The sequence below is a fragment of the Arvicola amphibius genome, chromosome 6 (assembly GCF_903992535.2).
Source record: "Arvicola amphibius chromosome 6, mArvAmp1.2, whole genome shotgun sequence".
Classification (NCBI taxonomy): Eukaryota; Metazoa; Chordata; class Mammalia; order Rodentia; family Cricetidae; genus Arvicola; species Arvicola amphibius.
Genome location: NC_052052.2, coordinates 135,981,387 through 136,004,699, shown reverse-complemented (window position 1 = coordinate 136,004,699; position 23,313 = coordinate 135,981,387). Strand labels below are relative to the sequence as shown.

Sequence of the window (23,313 nt, the reverse complement as noted above, 5' to 3'; positions counted from 1 at the left end):
ACGCTAAGCTGGAACTTAGAAACGAGCATCATTTGCAAGGGAGGGTCTGTCTCAGACACCATCACCCACACCACTGCTCTGCCTCAGACTCACACGTGTCCCTGCATGTGTCATCTGTGCAAGGGATGGTGGGAAAGTAGGATGTGGCTAATGTCCGTAGCTACTAGCAGATGCTTGGTTATTTACAAAGCCATTTCATGTAGGAAATAACAGAATCAATGAAAGTCCATCATAGTTCCTGCTGGTGTGTTTTGTATGCAATCTACCCCCAGATCCAGTTCGTCCATGTCATGACTCACTTAAGTGGAACTCGGTCTCAGAGATACTGGACTAAAATGTAGCTGACTGTTTTCATTTTTCACACCTGTTTCACGGCGGTTTCCAGGTTACATTTTCACTGACGTTTCTCCATAGATCACAAAGTTGGGGGGCCTTCTAGAGAGCAAAGAAGACCACTACAGCAGACTCATCGAGGAGAATGACAAGTACCGGAGACATGTAGGCAGCTTAATAAATAAGGTACATGTTTTCTGACAGGAAAACAAGCAAGCAAAGCCATCAAAAAATGACGCCAGGATCAATAAATGATGGGGATGTGGCTCAATTGGCAGAGCACCTGCCTAGCGCGTGTGCCCTGGGTTTGGTCCTCAGTATAAAAACCAAACCAAGCAACGAAAAAGTTCAACACAAACATCATGTCAGAGCTAACAGAACTCCTGCTGGGCGGTGGTGGCGCAGGCCTTTAATCCCAGCGCTTGAGAGACAGAGGCAGGTGGATCTCTGTGAGTTCTAGGCCAACCTGGTCTACAAGAGCTAGTTCCAGGGTAGGTTCCAAAGCAACAGAAAAACCAAGCCCTGTCTCGAAAAACTAAAAACAAAATCAAGCACAGAGCTAATGGAACTCCTGAGCTAAAAGGATCTGAGGTTTGCCAAGCCCTTTTACTTCCTAAGCACATTAAATGCCCCTTATTAGCCGGATAGCTGGAAAGTGGCCAAGAACCTTGCTCCAGGCACTTTAAATCTTAATTTCCCTACTTTACTCTCAAAGCAATTAAGTATCTTTCCAATTTAGTGTTTTAGTTTACCTTTTGTTTTTATTTTGATCTTTTGAGATAGTGTCCCCACCTGTAGCCTAGGCTGGCCTTGGAATCTCACATTTTATTGCCTCAGCCCTCCCCTCCACACACACACAAATAAGGACTGCATTGATTTTAACTAAATAGGCTGTAATCCTTAGTTGGCCTTGTATCATGGCATCATTGTGTGGAAGACGCTTGTTGGAGCTGTCACGTTTCTGGAACTCACATTTTCAGACCTAATTCATGTTGCTCATCTCCTGAGATCAAAATAGAAAAGGATACGTTGTCTCTTGTATGCTTTTCATTTATTGTAATCAAACAATTAAACTTCAACTTGTAAAAGTTTTTTTTTTGTTGTTGTTGTTTTGTTTGTTTTGAGCCAGGGTTTCTCTGTGTAGCCTTGGCTGTTGGAGAACTCACTCTGCAGACCAGGCTGGCCTCCAACTGACAGAGATCCACCTGCCTCTGCCTCCTGAGTGCTGGAATTAAAGACGTCTGCCAACACTGCCCGGCTCAACTTGTAAAGATTTTAAAAAAGGAGAAAGTAATCAAATTAAACACAAATGTTTGTATTTATTAAAAAATATATACTTATTTTCTCAAGGTAACATCGTATGAAGAAATTATCAAGTGTGCTGATCAAAGACTTGAGATATCCCATTCTCAGATTGCACAGTAAGTTAATAAAACTAATCTTTTAAATTTTGTGAATATTAATTGATGTTATATTTCATCCTCTGGCTTCTAAGATCTTTTACCCTAACTCATAGAAATAGGAAAACTAGGGTGTGTGTTTAGGATGAGCTAAAACCATGTTCAGGACCTGGTTCAGAATAAGCTGCTTTATTACTCATTTCACATGGGGACATCACTGGTTCAGGAGCCCAGCCTGGCCTCTGGTCTTGCTGCTGTTTTCAAGAGTTTACAACATTTTTGAGAATTTTGGTATACAAAGGAACTTCTTAAAAAGGCACTACTAGTTTTTATTTAATCCAAAGAAAAAGAATCTTTGGCAGTTTGGGACTTCTGGTCTTGGGTTTTGTGTCTTAGTTTTTAAAATCTTCATTGACCTCGGGCTTCGAATAACCTTGCTGTTAGGCCAAGAGTCAGGCGCTGTTGCCCTGTGTTCTCCCCACACCTCCACCCCCACCAGTCACAGGAAGAGGTCTATCAAAAGAAGTGACTATTGTCCCAGCCCTGGAGAGGGAGCTACAGTGCTAATCAGGCCGCCCACCCTGAAGGAGACCCAGGAGTCCAAAGACTTCATTGTCTCCAACTGGCTATCCCTTCAAGGGGCAGTGCTAACTGTTTCTGCACTAGCTTCAGCCCCGTCCTCCTCTTCCAGATGGAGCTTTCCACTCTGCCGGTGCCCCATGCCCACTCTGCCGGTGCCCCATGCCTGCAGGGTCTGCATTTGTTCCTTGGAGCAGACATGGGCCTGTCAGCACCATCCCAACCACCCCTCCCACCTGCTGGATAGACAGCCCCCACACCACAGCTCCTGGGGGGCTGATGGGCAACTTGGTGCTCAATGGCCGAGAGCCCTGACAGCAAACATGGCAGTCAGTGGGTCATCAGCTTTGACAGAGACCACTCTGTGCCCCAGAATTAAGCAGGTCAGTGTCCTCTTGCATGACTGGTGGGCCCCTATGGGCCCAGTTGGAAACTGGACCACAGCTCAACCACAGGAAGCAGTGCACAGACTTTCCCTTGCAGCCACAGCTTCATAGCAGGCATACTTCCACAGGGTGCAGAGAAACTGCTGAGCACCAGCGACTGCCACCTGCCCAGCTGCTTACCCCAGGGTGCCATACCACAACTACCCCTGCCAGGGCATCACCTGCCCTGGAGCTCCACTACCAGGAGCCCATGATACCTAGTTCTGCCTGCCAGAGCAGCCCTAACCAGAGTGGGGAGAGAGAAAGAAAAGCTACCTAGGCATCTCAGGTATGCTTGCAAACCCACACACGTGAGAAACCTTACCACTGTGATGGGGGCAGCTGTGGGTAGACATGCCAGCTCCAACGAGCTGATCTTGGCACTACTGCAATACACAGGGCAAGGGTCTTCCAGTGGCAGAAGCATGACCCAGCCTTCTCCAGGTGGGGCTGCCTCACCTTACACTTCCAGAATCATTTTGCAGCTCAGAGTGGTGGTGCGTTTTTAGTCCCAGCACTGGGAGGCAGGTGGGTCTTTGAGTTCAAGGCCAACCTGATCTTCAGGTGGAGTTCCATTGCATCCAGAACAACAGGGAGAAATCTTGTCTCAAAAAAACAAAAAGACAAAGCCGGGCGGTGGTGGCGCACGCCTTTAATCCTAGCACTCGGGAGGCAGAGGCAGGCGGATCTCTGTGAGTTCGAGGCCAGCCTGGTCTACAAGAGCTAGGTCCAGGACAGGATCCAAAGCTACAGAGAAACCCTGTCTCGAAAAACCAAAAAAAAAAAAAAAAAAAAAAAAAACAAAGACAAGCAAACAGTTATTTTTGCAATCCCAAACAGAACTTCCTGGAAATAACACAGAGTGTGCCCTGTACTCAGGCCTTTCACACTTTCCCAAGAAGGGAGGGGCCTAGCCCACAAGCTCTGCAACCAAGGCCTAGCATGGTTGATTGTGAAAGCCTAAGCTAAAGACAGACTAACAGATAGGGGCCTAGACAGATTCATCTCATCCCCATTCCAAATCCAGCTTGAACATCTGTTTGGGGTGTCAGGGTTTATATCAGATCTGAGTTAGAATGCAGGAAGAGAGAAATCTCTTAAATTGTTTCTATGATACAATGTAAACATTCTCTGTTCTTGCTACTTTCCAAAAAAGAATTACTAATGTTAGGAGAGGAAGAAATTCAGGTATAGTAAATGTTCTAGGGCCGGAGAGATGATTCAGAGGTTAAGAGCACTGGCTGTTCTTTCAGAGAACCTGGGTTCAATTCCCAGCACCCACATGGCAGCTCACAACTGTTTGTAATTCTAGTTCCAGGGGATTTGACACCCTCACAAGACATACATTCAGGTAGAACAGCAATCTACAATGTATGTAAAATAAAAACAGATCATTTAAAAAGAAAATATTGTAACAACCTGAATGAAGGCACTAAATGGCAGTCCTCATTCTAAGGGTACAAAATGAAGATGGTACTAAATGATCTACATGATGACCTAACCAGGGAAATTAATCTGCTTTATGTCCTTAACATTTTCTTCGAGTTTTTGTTTTCTCAAGATCCTTTAGTTTGTGTTCATGTATGCACACAGGCTTGCCTGTGCAAGTGTGTGTGGAAGTCAGAGGACAACTTTTGAGAGTCAAGTATGTCCTTCCACGATGGGTTCTGGGCTCAAACTGAGGTTGAGGCTTGTGTGATGAGAACTTTTCTCCCCGGAGCCATACATGCTTCCCACCATCTCTTCCTTGATGTTCCCTGGGCTCTGCTAGCTTAGCTTTGACTTTGGTTCACCGGCAAATTGACTTCTGTCTTTCACTTTCAGTCTGGGCCTGTTTTTGTCATTGAGATACATTTCCTAAAGACAAAAGAAATTTGGTCTTGCTTTTTTAGTCCAGCCAGCCAGTTAGTGTCTTTTTGTTGTTGTTGTTTTGTTTTGTTTTTTTTTCAAGACAGGAACTCTCTGTGCAACCTTGGCTGTCCTGGAACTTGCTCTGTAGACCCAGCTGGACTTGAACTCACAGAGATCCACCTGTCTCTGTCTTCTGAGTGCTGGGATTAAAGGCATACACCACCACTGTCCAGCTTAGTATTTTTAATTGGTTAATTGGACAGTTAAAACCACTTATACTTAGGGTTATTATTGGGAGCCCTGTGCTTATTCCTGTAATTTGATTTGTTTTTTTTTTTGGTTAATTGGATTATTACTTTTATTCTTTTCTCTCTCTCTCCTATTCATAGGGGTTTGTGGGTTTATTGTATTATGTACTTTGCATTCTTTCTTACTTCTTCCTTGCTCATCTTTCCTGCACTCCTTGCTCTTCCTCATCTATACTTAGGATTCGTTTAAGTGTCTTTTGCAATGCTGGCTTGGTAGCCCTGAATTATGTTAGTTTGTCTTGAAATATCCATATTTCTCTACTATTATGAAAGATAATTTTGTGTGATACAACAATCTTATTTGGAAGTTATTTGCGTTTGGGACTTGAAATATACCATTCCATTCTTTACTGGAGTTTAGGGGTTCCTTTGAGAGGGCTGATGTGCTGTGTTTGCCTTTGTAGATGATCTGACTTTTTTCTCTGTAGCTTTTTGTAATGTTTTGAACTTTTTAAGTGTCTTGACCATGTGTCCTAAAGAATATATTTGAGATTCTAAATGTCTCTTTTGCTTAGGTGTCTGTCTGTCTGTCTGTCTGTCTCTTTCTAAATGCATAAGAACAGGAAACTCTCTAACAGGCCAACAGAATGCTGTGACCATGCAATGACACTAGCAAACATTTTCCTGTGGTAAAGCATCCCCAGATAAGGAACTCTGTTAATACACATACATACTCCAGAGCTATGTTACACTGACCTTATTGCAAACAATCAATGCCTAAATGGCATGCTATGGATTTGCCATTATCTAGTCTTATCTTTAGCCCTGTAAACTAAAAAAGGAAAAAACTGACCACATATTCTTTTTTTTTTTTTTTTTGGTTTTTCGAGACAGGGTCTCTCTGTAGCTTTGGAGCCTGTCCTGGAACTAGCTCTTGTAGACCAGGCTGGTCTCGAACTCACAGAGATCCGCCTGCCTCTGCCTCCCGAGTGCTGGGATTAAAGGCGTGCGCCACCGCCGCCCGGCTGACCACATATTCTGAATTGCCAGGAAAAGACCCAGATTCCTGTATTGTGAGATGGACAGATTATGTATGATTAGCTTTGGATTTAATGTTAGTTATGAGAAAATCTGATCATAAAATATTTAACAGGGTAATTGTATTATAGGTAGCAATCTTAGCTCATAATCCTTACAGTATTGACTCACAGTCTCTGTGGTGATTTAAATGAGAATGGCCACGTAGCCTCATTGAATGCTTGGTCCTTAATTATTGGAACTGTTTAGGAAGGATTAGGAGGTGTGGCCTTGTTAAAGAAAGTGTGTCACTGGGGATGGGCTTGGAGGTTTCAAAAGCCCATGCCAAGCCCAGTGTCTGTTTCCCTCTGCCTGGTGCTGGTGGATCGGGACATAAAGCTCTCAGCTACTCCTCCAGTGCCATGCCTGCCTGCTTCCTGCCATAATGATGAGGCACCAACCCTCTAAAACTGTAAGCAAGCCCCCAATTAAATGCTTACCTTTATAAGCGTTGTCATAGTCATGGTGTGTTTTCACAGCAGTAGAACAGTAACTAAGACAGCCTCCAGAGAATGGCTCAGCAGTTAAGATCACTGCTTGCTTTTCCAAAGGTACTGAGTTCAATTTCCAGCAACCATGGTGGCTCACAACCATTTGCGATGAGATCTGGTGCCCTCTTCTGGCCTGTAAGAATATATGCAGGCAGAGTACTGTATATCAATAAATCTTTAAAACAATATTCATCTTGAAAAGTCCATTTTTGTGTAAAGTGCAATTGTTTCTTCCTTCAGTTTGGAAGAGAGAAATAGACATTTGGAAGATTTAATTAGAATGCCTAAAGAGAAAGCCAGAAGGCCAAGGTAAGTTTTCATTCCCTTTTTAAAAATATGTCTTTAAGATAAAATTATTTCATATTTTTCTAGTATAAAATATTGTTTGATCCAAGTTTTCTTGTAGGCCTTACAGAGTGGCACATATCTAAAATCCTGAGCTATTCTGGAGGCTGGCCTACAAAGTTTAGCAAGATACCGTGTCAGAAACAAGTTTTGTTTATATTATTTTGAGATGGTCTTATGCCTGGGTTGACTGTTTTTTGAACAATTTTTTGCTATGCAGCACAGATGACAATACAAAATCCTTCCCTAAGTGCTCCCATGTTTTGAGATTACAGGCATGTTCCACCTACCAAGTTACAAGTTAGAAGGCCGCAGCCAGCCCTCATAGCAGCTATAAGCAAGATACTGCAAGGGTTACGAACTGAGGTGCTTATCCCCTTTTCCACATCTGTAAACTGACTCCCTTCAGCAACATGAAATCTTAAAGTCTGTAATTTTAGAAAGAGTCTTAGTTATGCAGCCCAGTAGTCAGTCATGTAACCCAATGCTGCAGGACACAAACACAGTCTTTCAGGTTGACTGTCAGTACAGAGTTGGGTCCTAGTTTCAGCAGTACATATACTAAAACCGGAAATTTAGGGAAAAAAATCAGTTACATGATCACTTTGCAAACACTAGTTTAATTCCGTTCAGTTTTGATTTCCAAAACAGCCTGAATTTTATCTGAGTTGTAGAAATATACTAGGGAAGTTTTTTTCTAGAAGCATTTCAGAGTATTTTCATACCATTTTATACATTTATCAGTTGAGACATTTTTTTTTCACTGATCACATAGCTTATTTTTACACTGAATTTGGAGTTTATTTATATGGATTTATTGGCTTTGAAATAAGGGAAAGAGGTGACAAGGCTCTCCCCAGCTGCTATGTCCATCTGTGTGAAAACTCCAGAGCCCTGCAGGCTTCAGCCATGACAAACTCGGAAGTCTTGAGTGACCTCTAACCTCAGTGCACTCTTCAATGCAGTGAGACTTCCTCTGCATCTTCTCAAAATTCCAGTGCTGATTTGTCCAGCTGTCACTGGCAGTGCAACTTTGGGATTAAAAAACAGTCCCCGAAAAAAAAAAAAAAAAAAAAACAGTCCCCGATGTCCAGCTTTTTAAAATATGTTTTTATTTCAAGTATGTATATGTCTGTGTGGGGGTGTGCACATGTGGTTGCAGGTGACCACAGAGGCAGAGGCTTTGCACCCCCTGGATCTGGAGTTACAGGATGTTGAGAGCCACCTGACATGAGTGCTGGGAACCAAACTCTGTCCTCTGCAAGAGCAGCAAGTGCTCTCAGTCACTGAGCCATCTCCACCCCTTCCCTCCCCCCCACCGACACACACACCCTGTGTCTGATTTTTGCTCCTAGTTCTTCACTTTCCAGGAGGTTTTGTAGGTTTTCATTTTAAAACTGAATTTTGACCTAAGCAAAATTGAAGGACTCTATTCAATATAATGAGACTGTGGCCCAGTATTCTATTCACATGCATCAAGGATGGTCCATACTGAAGATGGTCCACACTGAGGACAGTCCACACTGAGGATAGTCCACACTGAGGATGGTCCTCACCGAGGATGGTCCTCACCGAGGATGGTCCTCACTGAGGATGGTCCACTCTGAGGATGGTCCACTCTGAGGATGGTCCACACTGAGGACAGTCCACTCTGAGGATAGTCCACACTGAGGATGGTCCTCACTGAGGATGGTCCTCACTGATGATGGTCCTCACCGAGGATGGTCCTCACCGAGGATGGTCCTCACTGAGGATGGTCCACTCTGAGGATGGTCCACTCTGAGGATGGTCCATACTGAGGATGGTCCACACTGAAGATGGTCCACACTGAGGACAGTCCACAATGAGGATGGTCCTCACTGAGGATGGTCCACACTGAGGATGGTCCTCACTGAGGATGGTCCACTCTGAGGACGGTCCACACTGAGGATGGTCCTCACTGAGGATGGTCCTCACTGAGGATGGTCCTCACTGAGGATGGTCCTCACTGAGGATGGTCCACTCTGAGGATGGTCCTCACTGAGGATGGTCCTCACCGAGGATGGTCCACTCTGAGGATAGTCCTCACCGAGGATGGTCCTCACCGAGGATGGTCCTCATTGAGGATGGTCCACTCTGAGGATGGTCCACACTGAGGATAGTCCACACTGACAATGGTCCTCACTGAGGATGGTCCTCACTGATGATGGTCCACTCTGAGGATGGTCCTCACTGAGGATGGTCCACTCTGAGGATGGTCCACTCTGAGGATGGTCCACTCTGAGGATGGTCCTCACTGAGGATGGTCCTCACTGAGGATGGTCCACTCTGAGGATGGTCCACTCTGAGGATGGTCCACTCTGAGGATGGTCCACTCTGAGGATAGTCCACACTGACAATGGTCCTCACTGAGGATGGTCCTCACTGATGATGGTCCACTCTGAGGATGGTCCTCACTGAGGATGGTCCTCACTGAGGATGGTTCACACACTTTGTGTTGAAAGGTTTCATCATTTTAGTGTCTCATAGTTTGATTCTAAAGAACAGCTTCTTGAAAGTGAGAAGGAAATATGCCAAAACAATGGTGTATTTTTTAACCATATTCATTATTTTAATTCTCTCCCCCCATTTTTACATCATTTTCTTTCTTTTTTACAGACCAAGGTTAGAAAATCACCCAAAGTCCATAACCTTGGTAGGTCATCTTGATGGACACTGTAAAGAATGTTGTTCTATTTCCACGTGAACTGACAGTAACACATGATTAAATGTTCATTCCTGAAGTTATGTTCACTTATTTGGGGTGTGTGTGTGTGTGTGTGTGTGTGTGTGTTTGGCTATGTAAGATAAAGGACAAACTTGGGTGTCCCTCTGCAGGAGTCATCCATGTTGTTTCAGGACGCACAGTCTCTTATTGGTATAGAACTTACCAAATAGGGCAGGCTCGGTGGCCAGCTGGCCCCAGGAATCCATTAGTCTCCATCTCCACGGTGGTGAGACTACACACATGCAGCACTATACCCGGCTTTTTTTAAAATGTGGGTTCTGGGAATATGAATCAGGTCCCGGTGCTTGCGCACCAAACATGTGACCTATTGGCGTTATATCCTGCTTGGTTTCCTGACTCCATGTTTGCCTTCATCCCATTCCATCCCTTTGTCAAGTCCCCAAACAAGGCTGAAGGTCCAGCTGTTGACCAGCACCCTGTGCTGGTGGACATTCCATCTCACAGGGTCAGTGCTACACTTCTGTCAGTCGTTAGGTGCAGGAGTGAGAAGTGTGGCGTGTACAACTGGTTCTGAAGGACATGCTGACAAGTCAAACCATCACACTTCTGTCTCTGCTGGAGGACTCTGTAAGGCAGGCAGTTCCTGTATGAACTTGGAAGCAGAAAATGTGGTGTTTGCTCGAGCCTTGGAACACTTGGAAGGGGTTCAAATAGCCACTATCTTTGGGGAAGGGGGCTGGGTGGATGACAGGCTTAAAACCTTGGAGGGCTCTGAACAGGTAAGGTACAAGGGGAAGGGAGGCCCAGACAGCACTGGGTCAGATGGAATTGACATGCTCAGCAATTCAACTAATTCATTTTAAAGAAGAAAAAAGCAAAAATGATAAATATCAGAATATTTTTAAAATCATATAAAAACACTGAACATAACTTGTGTCCAGGTACAAGAGCTGCAACCATAACGATGTCTCCTTTCAGTAAGGTGAGCGTGAAAGCTGTGAAGCCACCCAAGTGTAAGAAGTAACCTTCCTTATAAGTCACATCCAAAGAACTCTAGTAAAACCTAGCATGCTGGGGGAAGGTGGTTATTACAAGGACAGCTGAGTCTGGAATCTTCACACTGATGGGATGAAACAAGTGAAAGAAGACCAGCCCAGGCTGTCCAAAAGCAGGGCTCTGTGCAGAAACACTGACTTACGGTATTTCCATGCCTCTTGTTACCTACGGAGCATCTCAGAATAAACACACCTCCCTTGGCACGTGGCTTTGAGAAACATTAAATGGGCATTTCTCCCTTGGAGACTCTACCACGCTCAGGAGTTCTTTCTCACTTCTTCTCAAATCTGTTTGCTCTGCTTTTTTTTAAAAAGGGGTGGGGTGGGGTAGGGAGCTAGGCATGATGGTGCACGCCTTTAATCCCAGACCAGAAGCAGAGGCAGAGTTGGAGGGCAGCCTGGTTCACATAGCAAGTTGCAGAGATGCTGAGGGTACAAAGAGAAACAGGCAAAGATCACAAGGGTGCTTGTGTATGGGAAGTTAGATGAGGAACTGTTCGAGATCCCTGTACAGAGTGACAGTCCTGGTCCTACATTGGAGGAGCTGGTGGGAAGTAGCCCTGGCATAGAGAAGACTCTGGGGAGACTTTACAGAAATTCTGGCACCTGATGGGATTGTCAGCCCTGACTGGGCAGTCCCAGGTTGGAAGAAGAAAATCATACATGTCCAACACATTGCAAATCTGAGATGGCTGACCATCCTGGACCAACAAGTCAGGTTTGAAACCCAAGCTCTTCCAGTGGTAAGAAAAAAGGATGATCATGAAGAAAAAGGCCAATCTAAAAGCTTAACCTTGATCCCAAAAGCCCTTGGAGGGACTTGGAGTGGGGAAGTGGAGCATGCTCTTTTGAAAGACCCCCCCCCCAGCACTTAGTAATGATACATAGGGGAGGCTGATGGAGGTGACGTTAGAGTCTGGGAGACAGCAAAGCTACTTTTTCAGGCAAGACAAACTGTGCCAGAGAACTAAAACAGTGACCGTGGACATAAAGGATGTGGTGGTTTGAATGTAATTGACCCCCATAATCTCATTGGGAGTGACACTATTAGGAGATGTGGCTTTGCTGGAGTGAGTATGGCCTTGTTAGAGGACTTGTACCACTGTGTAGGTGGACTTTGATGTTTCCTATGCTCAGGATACCGCCCAGTGTCTCAGTAAACTTTCTATTGCCTGCAAGATGTAGGACTCTGGGCTACTCCTCCAGCACCACATCTACCTGCACGCTGCCATGCTCCCTGTCATGATGATAATGGACTGAACCTGTAAGCTGCCAACTTAATTAAGAGTTGCTGTGGTCACAGTGTCCCTTCACGATAGACACCCTAAGTAAGACAAAGGAGGATAAGAAGCTGCCAGTGATCTCGTGGTAAAGTGAAAGGGTGTGGTAACTAGTTAGCAGCAGACCTGGAGAGAAGGGTTACAGGTGCTGAGAGCTCTGTGTGGATGGTGATCACTGTAAGGAGAGGGTTAAGGGCAGGTGTGGTGGCACATGCCTGTAAGTCCCGTACTCTGATGGCTGAGATAGGAGGACTGTAGGAGTAGTACTTTCCTCTCAGAACCTCCAGCCCACAAAGAACAGCATGGACCTTCTTATTAATTATAAAAGCTTGGCCTTAACTTAGACTTGCTCCTAACTAGTTCTTATAATTTACATTAACCAGCAATTTTTAATCTGCATTCTCCCACAAGGCTTGTCACCTCACTTCTTCACTGCCTGTCCTACTTCCTCCATATCTGGCTGGTGATTCTGCCGTTCTTCCTCCCTGAGCTCTCTCTCTGCCTGGAAGTCCCGACTATACCCCCTGCCTAGCTATTGGCCATTCGGCTTCTTATTATGCCAGTCACAGCAGCACATCTCCACGCAGTGTTCAAATAGCCCACAACAGACTGCCATGAGTTCGAGGCTAGCCTGGGCTACATAGTGAGTTTGAAGCTAGTCTGGCACGCAGTGAAATCCTGCCTCAAAACAAGACAGGTAAGAGGGACAGTGGGTTTTCCGAGGCATGCAGAACTTGAGGGGAAGTTTGAAGCAACAGTACAGCATATTCTGAGAAGGCACGTGCTAAGTTTGAAGCTGAAGGAAGAGCAAGGGATACCCGACAGACAAGGCCTTAGAGAAGAGTGACCAGCTTCCATAGTATAGCCTAGGGATGGGCTAGAAGACAGGAAATCCAGGCAGTGAACTAAACAAAAGTCAGAGACTGGAGGCTCAGGGGTAAGGCAAAGATTGGCTGTGGCCCCTGCTTCTACCTTCAAGGCACCAAGCTTGGCTGCACCTCAGGAGTCCCTCAGATACCCATTCCTGTGCGCTTACTGTGCGCTCCCTTGGCCTAGTCTCTTGGGCCTGATTTGGACCCTTTATGTCTCCTTGATGCCTTATTCCGCCACTTTCACCGTCTCACACTTGGAAATTAGAGGTACTGAGTTCTTACCCTACCTTAAAAACTTCTTCCTGCATGCTTCCCTCCTGACTCCCCACTGGCCTGCTGAGAGACTGTTCCAGCCACAAAGCCCTTGGGTGACCTAAACTCAGGGGGTTTCTAGTAAATATCTTCCCATATTGTCTACCAGTCTTCACAACTCACCCTAAAGACTAGATAATATTCCATAGAAGACACATATGTTTGTCTAGTTACTGAATTCTGTTTTGTGGAAGATTTTTAGACCCTTACTCCAGAAGCCAGTATCCACCACCTTCAATGCTCTGGCTCCAAGGGATGGATATACTTTTGTCCACGCGATCTTCTTTTCCTAAAATGCCATTTCTTTTCTAGCAAACATTCTTCCTTCACCCAGTTAGTTCCTCGTACTCAAAACAGACATCTTTCAAGGTTTAGTTTAAATATCTGAAAGCTTTTTTTTCAAGTTTTTTGTTTTTCAAGTCTCACTATGTAGTTCAAGTTGTCCTTGAATTCCTAACTCCCTGCCTCAGACTCATGTGCTAGGACTATAGGCATGCACCACACATAGTTTATCAAACTTTAATGGCATTAGTATAGTCTTTGTTAAACTGTAGAACAAGAGCCAATAGAAATGGCAAGAAAGAGCATGAATACTAAGACTTGGGTTCAAGTCTTGAGATCACTTGGAGGTACCAAGGCTACTACTTGATGTTTTAGCATTAGATCATATGACATGATTGCCTGGCATTTATGAGGGCCTGCTGACTGGCAAGTTAGATTTGGATTTAGACCCCCAAAGGGAGCAGCAAACAGAATGATGGAGAGACTTGGAAGTAGTAAGGAAAGAATAACATTCAGATTTAATGGTGACCACTACTCCTTTGCTAAGCTAAGCATGTGCGATATCATTGAGCTATATACACGGCCCTCAGATATGTTATTTATTTACTCACTTGCTTTGTGATGGGGATTGAACCTAGGGTCTCATGTGTGCCATGTGAGAGTTCTACCACTGAATAACTGTCTGAGACAGAATCTCTCTATAGCTGTCCAGGCAGTCCTCGGACTTGTGATCCTCCTGCCTCAGTCTTCTGAGTACCTGCAATTACAAGGCTGTGCCTCCCAGCCCTGCCAGATGTGTTCTTAGTTTATTATCTTAGCTGGCTGGGCATAGTGACAGCAGCCTCGAAAAGCATACTCGCTTTCATTTACCCTGCCTGCTGGGAACTGGTATGACGGCTCTTTCAATAAGCAAGTAAGCATGTCTGTTCATCTGTGTGCGCTTTCAGAGGCCAGGTGTAGATCATCTGGTCACATATACCTTCTCATTCTAAAAGGACCATGTTGGCACTCTGCATCCTGGATACGTCACACAGGCCTGCAGTCATCAATTCTCAGAAAGTTTGGGGCTTCCTTCCTCCAAAGCATGAGTGCTATATGGTTTGAAGAATGGTCCCCATAGGCTCATATATTTGAATACTTAGTCACCAGGGAGTGGAACGCTTTGATAGAATTAGGGTTATGACAGATTCAACACAATGCCCATCAAAATCCCAGCAAAATTCTTCAAAGACCTCGAAAGAACAGCACTCAACTTCTTATGGAAAAGCAAAAAACCCAGGATAGCCAAAACAATCCTGTACAATAAAAGAACTTCTGGAGGCATCACAATCCCTGACTTCAAACTCTACTACAGAGCTACAGTACTGAAAACAGCCTGGTACTGGCATAAGAACAGACATAAGGACCAATTAAACCGAATAGAAGACCTGGATATCAATCCACACATCTTCGAACACCTGATATTTGATAAAGAAGCAAAAAATATCAAGTGGAAAAAAGAAAGCATATTTAACAAGTGGTGCTGGCATAACTAGATATCAACATGTAGAAGAATGAAAATAGACCCATATCTATCACCATGCACAAAACTCAAGTCCAAATGGATCAAAGACCTCAACATAAAGCCAGCCACACTGAACCTTATAGAAGAGAAAGTAGGAAGTACACTTGAATGCATTGGCACAGGGAACCACTTCCTAAATAGAACCCCAGCAGCACAGACACCGAGAGAAACAATTAATGAATGGGACCTCCTGAAACTGAAAAGCTTCTGCAAAGCAAAGGATGTGGTCAACAACCAAAACAACAGCCTATGGAATGGGTAAAGATCTTCACTAACCCCACATCAAACAGAGGTCTGATCTCCAAAATATACAAAGAACTCAAGAAATTGATCAGCAAAAGAATAATCCAATTAAAAAAATGAAGTACAGACCTAAACAGAGAACTCTCAACAGAGGAATCTAAAATGGCTGAAAGACACTTAAGGAAATGTTCAACATCCTTAGTCATCAGAGAAATGAAAATCAAAACAACTCTGAGATTCCATCTTACACCTGTAAGAATGGCCAAGATCAAAAACACTGATGACAACTTATGTTGGAGAGGTTGTGGGGAAAAGGGAACACTTCTGCATTGCTGGTGAGAATGCAAGCTGGTACAACCGCTTTGGATGTCAGAGTGGTGATTTCTCAGAAAATTAGGAAACAACCTTCCTCAAGACCTAGTAATACCAGTTTTGGGTATATATCCTAAGGATGCTCAATTGTGCCACAAGGACATGTGCTCAACTATACTCATAGCAGCTTTGTTTATCAAAGCCAGAACCTGGAAACAACCTAACTGCCCCTTGATCAAAGAATGATTAAGGAAAATGTGGTACATTTACACAGTGGAGTACTACACAGCAGAAAAAAATGACAGCTTGAATTTTGCAGGAAAATGGATAGAGCTAGAAAACATTGTTTTGAGTGAGGTAACCTACACACAGAAAGACAATTATCACATGTACTCACTCATAGGTGGTTTTTAAACATAAAGCAAAGAAAGCCAGCCTACAAACCACAATCCCAGAGACCTTAGACAACAATGTGGACACTAAGAGAGACTTACATAGATGTGATCTACATGGGAATTAGAAAGTAGAAAAAGACAAGATCTCCTGAGTAAAATGGGAGCATGGGACCTTGGGGGAGGGTTAAAAGGGGGAGGGGAGAAGAGAAAAAATGTAGAGCTCAATAAATATCAATAAAAAAAGAAAAAAAAAGAATTAGGATTGTGAGGTGTGGCCTTGCTAGAGTAGGTGTGACCTTGTTAGAGGAAGTGTGACAGCTGTGGTGAGCTCTGAGGTTTCAAAAACCCCTGCAAGGCCCTTCCATGCCTTACCCAGCAGCTTGTAGATTAGAATGTAGCTCTTGGCTACTTCTCCACCCCCTGCTTGCTTCTGTGCTCCCTGCCATGATGATAATAGACCAAGCCCCTGAAACAAGCCCTAAATTAAAAGCAAGCCCCCAATTAAGTGCTTTAGAATTGCCTTGGTCTCTTCCCTGGTGTCTGTAGCAATAGAACAACGACTAAGACACTATGTATAAATGGCTGTGAGCCACTTTGAGGGAAATGGGTGTGAGGTGGTTATACTGCACAGTGGTTGTTAGGGTGTCTCAGGCCTGTCACATGAGCCTGGCTTTTGCTTTCCGAGGTTCTGGTATTGAGAATTGGCTCAGGCCAGCACTGGGCTGGGGTGTCTGTTTTAGCTTGGCTCAGCTACTACAACAGAATGCCCGAGGCTATGTAATTTGTGAAGAACATACATTTACTCCTCATAGTTCTGGAGGTTCAAGATGCAGTCACTGATGAATTTGGTGGCTGGTGAGACATTGCTTACAGGGTGACACTTGATCACTGTGCCCTCTAGAGAGGTCGATTGCTGTGTTCTTGCCTGACACAAGAGACAGAAAGGGAAAAGAGCCTAGCTAGCTTCCCTGCCCTCCTGTAATGTCACTACCGACATATGTGACTGTTATGCCCATATGACTTAATTACCCCTAAAGGTCCCAGTGCTACAGAAACTGTGCACCAACCTGTAATCCCAGAATTCAGGAGGAAGATGTTGTGGGAGCTTGATCCTTTTAGCCAATGGCATTTGGGGGTGACTTGATGGGCATGATTTTCTCTGATATGTGACCAGATAAGAACTGAGGTGTGTGGGGGGGTCTCTCTCTCTCTCTCTTTCTCTCTCTCTCTCTCTCTCTCTCTCTCTCTCTCTCTCTCTCTCTCTCTCACACACACACACACACACACACACACTCTCTCTCTCTCTCTCTCTCACTTGGACATGGAAGACTTCCTGATGCACTGTTGGGTGACCTGGTCTGGAGCTTTCCCCATCCTTCTCTGGTGGATAAAGAGGTCAATGGCATTGCTTCCCACTGTTATTTGTGAGCGTGTGTTCCATATTTCATTCCTTAATAAATAAGTCTTCTCAAGCATCTATGAATTTCTCACAATATGTAGTGGCAAGAGGACCGAAATTGAAGGTGATCTTCTGCTCCAAGGTCAGTTTGAGGACAGTGTGAGCTACAGGAGACCCTGTCTCAAAACAAAACTAATCAGCCCTGAAAAGAAAGGGGGAGGGGTGGCACTGGAAAGGTATCTCAGCATTTAAGAGCACACATGCTGCTTCCAGTGGGCATGAGTCTAGTTCCCAGAATCATAACCACATTTAATTATAGCTACTGGGAACCCAACACTCCCTTCTGTACACACACACACACATGAATAAATAAAAATAAAGATAAAACATTCATGGCATGTTAGGATACAAAGAAGGGTATAATATACTGTCTTTTTTTTTTAAAGCCAGGTGTAGTGGTGCATGCTTTTCATCCCAGCACTCGGGAGGCAGAGGCAGGTGGATCTCTGAGTTTGAGGCCAGTCTGGTCTACAGAGATAAGGAGAGTCAGAGCTACACAGGAGACCATGTCCTCTGCCATGTAACAGGAGCAGCAGGTGACAACTAACTTGAGGGGATCAGCCCACCAGGAAACAAAACCCTGATGGGTGAATCTCGGATAGGCAAGGCCATGGGAGCCTCGGCCCCAGAATGTTTCTTGCTGCTGCTGTGTTTTGCATGTTTTCTGCTGCCATTTTTCTCTGGTATTTGGCATGGTGTGAATGGGCATGAGGAGATCCCCACTACCCTTGATGAAGTATGTTCACCTCTTTCCTGGTAACCGCAATATACAGCCTGGCAGTAAAAGAACGGACTGAGAAAAAGAACCTGCTGCTTACATTCTATTAACCTATAGCATATTACTTAGATGTGAATGTATATGTGAGTTCTTGGGATGACTTTGTTTTAATCATGTAAGGGAAATGGAAAACATGTTTGTTACCTGTATTCATTATAATCATTTACTTGAAAAATAGAATGTAACCACATTATAATTTTTGTATTGCTTGAAAGATTTTGCTGGGGTATATAAGCTATAAGGGAAACAAATTAAGTCAGTTAGAAGGAAATCATCAAGAATGAGATAAGAAAAACACCGGGAAAGATGTAGAAAGGAAGTTAGAAGATAGACAGGAGGGAAACATCAGAAGAAGAGAGTAGAACAAGCAGACAGAATAACAAAATGAAGAACTAAGCCTTGGCCCTCAGGGAAGTCCCTGTGTGTCTGTCTGTCCTAGTTCACTGACTCTGTGGATCCCCACTGAGCCCAGGGCTGCTGCTGGAGGCTGGTCCTCACGGCAGTGGTATCTGTCTCAAAAAAAAAAAACAAAAGCAAAAGCAAAACAAAACCCTATACATACATACATACATACATACATGCATACATACCCTGTTTTTTTAAGACTGGCCAGCCGTCAGCCTCTTCAATTGTATGTAGATGGAGGCACATCAATTATATAAATTAGGAGTCCCTGATGTCAACTAGGCAGGATTTGGGATCACTTGGAAGGCTCAATGATAAATGTCTAGATTAGTTAACCTGTGAGCTTGCTTGTGAGATAGTTTGCTAATTAAATCAGTTAAGTAAGAGGGGAGGACCCACTCTGAACTGGATGGAACCATTTTGTGGACTGGGTCCCAGACTTAATGAAAACAAGGGAGCATGTTTGCTGTTTTTTGCCCGTGGGTACAATATGAACAGCTGTCTCTGGATTCCCCCAAATGATGGACTGTAATCTAGAATTTTCTCCCCTAGGTGCTTTTGTCAGGGTATTTTATCACTGCTGAAGTGTCATGGACATAACATGTCCTTCTGCCCTTTCCCTAGGTTGGCGCTTCATTACAACAGCACAGCTCTCTACAGGTTATACCCTCTGCCCACTTCCCCTCACCTCTCCTGTCTTACCTGCAGCTCACCGTAGTGTGCCCAGGCTATGTCTGCCTTTCCCCCATTCCCATTCTTTTATCTCTACTCCATTGGCCCAGTTCTCTCCAGAATTTCTTGTACTTAGCCCTTGCCTCCCAAACAGCACCTGACCACTCTTCCCACAGCCTCTCACCAGGGCCTCCTTCCCATCTGCTGAAGGGAGTGTCCTGCCAGCTTTCAAATAGAGTCAAAGCAGGTAGGACTGACACTCGGAGGTAGTGAAGCCATTCTCAGAGGCTCAGAATTGTTATGTAGTTGTCCTGTAGGGAAGGGGCCACAGTGGTGAAATGGGAGTCAGAGTCTAGAAACATGAGTGCTGGGGTGGGGTGCAGGGCTTTACATGAGTGTCATGGGATTTATCAAGTTTTAGTGAAGAATTTAAAATCCAAGACAATCGAACTATACTGAGAAGAAAACTGCAAAATGACAGTCCATATTGTCACTGTTACGGACACAGGACTGAAAGGAGCGGCCTCTGAGCTCTTAGTTTTGAGAGGTGGCATTAGTGGGCGGTGTGGGTTGATGGGAGTGACGCACTGAGAAGCAGTCACTGTGGTGTAGAGAGGGAGACTCTAGAATCACAACTTTACACAGGTGACAGGATCCAAACCACAAATGGTGACCAGCTTCTGACTGGCCTATAAACATTTTACTGTAAGAGAAAGGAGGGCAAAGCCTGAGGGGACAGAAGCAGGTTAAGTGGTGGGGTTTGTGGTCAATCCGGAGGCTGGATTGCTCATGATCTTTTTACAGTGTGGGCTGTAGAAGGAATGGAGGCTCTCCTGTTAATTGAGACACTGGCCAGGACAGTCTTGTTTCCTGTTCCCTTTTCCCATAGATTTTTGTTCCCTCTGAGAGAATACAATAGAATATTTAATTCTTTTGCTCCTTGATACATGAAAGAACACTTAAGTATATGGTCACAAACAAACACGACTGTTTTGAATGACATTTTATAAGACCTCCAAGCGGATTACAAATTTAAAGAGGAAAGATGTTAACTATAACAGAACCATATCTCATTGGTTCAACAAGTATTTATGAGCTGGGTATGGCGGTACACACCTGTAGTACAAGCAGCTGGGAAGTTGAGGCAGGAGGGTTCAAAGCTTAAGGCCAACCTGGGCTACACAAGAAGGTCCCATCTCAGACTGTTTTCTAACACTGTGGTAGGAGACCCAAGAGCTATGGACTGTATAAGAAGATTACAGATGCTATGAAGTAAATGGGGGGATCTGAGATTGAGAAGCAGGAAGGTCATGGCTGCTAGGAATCAAACTTGGGTCATCTGGAAGAACAGTGCTCTTAGCCACTGAGATATCTCTCCAGTCCAAGGGCTGTCTGTAATTTTAAGGCAGGTCAGGGTACTTGGAGGGAGTAACAGATGAGTGACATTCTGAAGGCCATGCAGTCACCTAGAGAATGCAGAGAGCAAACCCAGGGCTCGTGCAATTTGAACAGTGCTGAGGCAAGCTCAAGTACCAAGGGAAATGACTTTCTGCTCCCACATATTATAAAGGAATCAAAAGACCAAAGCAGAGAATCACCTGTCTGAACTGTCCCAATGTGATTATCCTGGATGTCCCATCTTCCTTGAAAACAAAGCCTTCCAAAAAGTAGGCCAGAGGCTGAAAGAAGATAGGGGGGCATGAGAAGGGGATATTATAGAAGGCTTAAATTAGTAGATGGGACTTTAATAAATACCATGGCCAATTTTAGGGGAACTTTCCTGGTGGGCACTGAGGGAAAGCTGACTTGGCTCAAGGCTCCCTCCGACACTGGCTTCTGCTTTCTATATAACTAAATGGCTGAATGTGCTGGTCTCTTCCCCCTCCCAGTTTCATGTTTTTATATTCCCTGGTTCATTACATACCAGCCACTTCTGAGCACACACATCACTGGTTTCTGCCACACCTTTCACAGCTAATTACCCAAAAGGGCTCCATGAAGTCACCAGTGTTGCCACTGCTGCAGCAGCTACTGCAGAGTACCATGCGACAGTGGCCACAGCTGCTCCCCAGGAGCACCATCCCACTTCGCTGATACTTCTGTGCAGAGCCACAGGGTGGCTGGAACTGCCTTGATGGGCAGAGTCGACTACACTGAGTTCTCCACTGGATAGAACAATCCTGCACCTCCACTTCAAGACCTGTTTTGAAGACTGCAGAAAGAGACACTGTCTCAAAAACCAACAACAAAAACAAATTTAAAGGAACCCTTTTGTGTCCTGAGTTAACTGTTCAGGTCCGCCCTGATTTTCCGATGTTGAGAAGGTTGTCTCAGTAATGTTCTATTGCTGTGATGAGATTCCATGACCAAGGCTTACAGTTTCAGGGGCTTAGTCTATTATCATGGGAGGGACCATGGTTGTACAAAGGCAGAATGGTGCTGGGGAAGTAGCTGAGAGTTCTACATCCTGATCCCTAGGCAGCAGGGAGAGAGACTGGGCCTGCCATGCAAGGCCACACCCCCTAATCCTCCTCCAATAAGGCCATTCTTAGATGACTAAGTATTTAACTGTATGAGCCTGTGGAGGCCATTCTTATTCAGACGACCAGGTTTTGTTTTTTGTTTGTTCATTGTTGTGCCCTTCTATTTAACCTTCTCTTTCAGGGACTGTAACTGAGGTGAAGTTATGCATGGAGGATCTTTCTCTCTGACTCTCCCCTTCTCAGGTCTGACTCCAGGTGGTGAGCACTTCTGGTCCTTTAAAGTTCCTAGAGTTTGCAGACAATCTCTCTCACCTCTTCTCAGCACGCATTTCAGCCGACCTGAACTCACTGGGGTTAAGTTCAGACGTAAGCTGTGACCTCCACTCCATTCACCAATTCCTAGGGGCCTTTATTCCCTATGTGGCTCAGAGGCTCCAAACATCCTGGTGGCCACTTAGCCTCTGTGGTGGTTTGAATGAGAAGAGCCCCCATAGGTTCATGTGTTTGAATGTGTTGTTCCAGTTGGTGGAACTGTTTGCTAAGGAACAGGTGTGGCCTTGTTGGAGGAGATATGTCGTTGGGCTTTGAGCTTTCAAAAAGCCTATGCCATTGGTGCTAACTCTCTCCCTGGTCTTTTTTGGCACAACACTGTAAGCTCTCAGGTACTGCACTAGCAACACGCCTGCCTCATTCTCCCTGACGTGAGAACACACCCTCTGAAATTGGAAACAAGCCTACAAACTAAATGCTTTCTTTTATACACTGACTGATCATGGTGTCTCTTGATAGCCTCTGAAAAATAACTAGGGCCCTGATAAAGGATTGTGTCTGGAGGGTCTCCTGAGTTTCTTTCACACTTGCCAGCTGAAGTTGCCAGAAATACACCAAGTGAGATCTTGTGGAGTGGAAACAGCAGAAATGCTAGGAGATTTCTAAGTCTGGATCCATTACATTAAGAGAAAAAAAAAAATCCCAGGACCGAGCTTGGTGATTGTGATGCAAGCCAGAGTTCAAGTCCAAAACCCACCTAAAGGTGGAAGGAGAGAATCAATTCCCAGATGTCCTCTGACTGGCCTCCACATCTGTGCATGGGCAATTACACACACACACACACACACACACACACACACACACACACACACCACGGGCGCAAACTCACCCAGAGTCCTCTGTCTGGCCTCCACATCTGTGCACCGGCAATTACACACACACACACACACACACACACACACATCCCACGTGCGCGCGCTCACCCAGAGTAAAGTGTAAAAGAATACAATTCCAGAACTCTCATTGTTTATTGCAGACGATGGGGTAGATTCTCCAGCCTGTGTTCCTCTTTCTATCTGCTTTGTTTTGTGACAAGGTGTTTACTCTGCAGCCCGCCCAGACTTGCCTAGAATTCACAACATAGCCCAGGCTGCTCTCTAACTCCCCACAATCCTCCTGCCTCAATCTCCCACATGCTGGGAAAACAGCGTGGGGCGTCTTTCTTTCTTTCTTTCTTTCTTTCTTTCTTTCTTTCTTTCTTTCTTTCTTTCTTTCTTTCTTTCTTTTTTTTTGTCGCTACCCACAGCCCTTCCTTTCTGTCAAAAGCCGCACATGCCGGAAGTTTACGTCCCTCACGTCACCGCTACTCACCGAGGGTCTGTCCCTCAAAGCAACCGCTGCAGGGGAAACGTATCTGGAAGAGGTAGGCCCGCAAGGCTCTCGCGGGAGCCCCGAGGCCCAACCTCGCCGACCGC

At 44.9% G+C, this 23,313-nt stretch overlaps 1 protein-coding gene and 1 long non-coding RNA gene across 4 annotated transcripts in view; one reads left to right on the top strand and one right to left on the bottom strand.

The window, feature by feature from the left end:
- Positions 1 to 7,410, top strand: part of Cage1 (cancer antigen 1) — a 33,642-nt gene extending 26,232 nt beyond the window's left edge. For 2 of the 3 annotated variants that reach the window (XM_038332568.1, XM_038332570.1), the window contains exons 5-7: positions 415 to 519; positions 1,684 to 1,754; positions 6,645 to 7,410. In XM_038332568.1, coding sequence (XP_038188496.1) covers positions 415 to 519; positions 1,684 to 1,754; positions 6,645 to 6,717 — 249 coding nt within the window. In that variant the 3' untranslated portion in view covers positions 6,718 to 7,410. The remainder of the gene's footprint in view (positions 1 to 414; positions 520 to 1,683; positions 1,755 to 6,644) is intronic. The other variant, XM_038332569.1, reaches the window with a different exon arrangement.
- LOC119816200 lies at positions 6,508 to 23,267 on the bottom strand. Its single transcript, XR_005285699.1, has 3 exons — positions 23,210 to 23,267; positions 20,684 to 20,764; positions 6,508 to 6,537 (listed from the first exon to the last, which is right to left on the bottom strand). It is a non-coding gene; the product is annotated as an uncharacterized LOC119816200 (long non-coding RNA).
- Between the last annotated feature and the right edge of the window lie 46 nt (positions 23,268 to 23,313).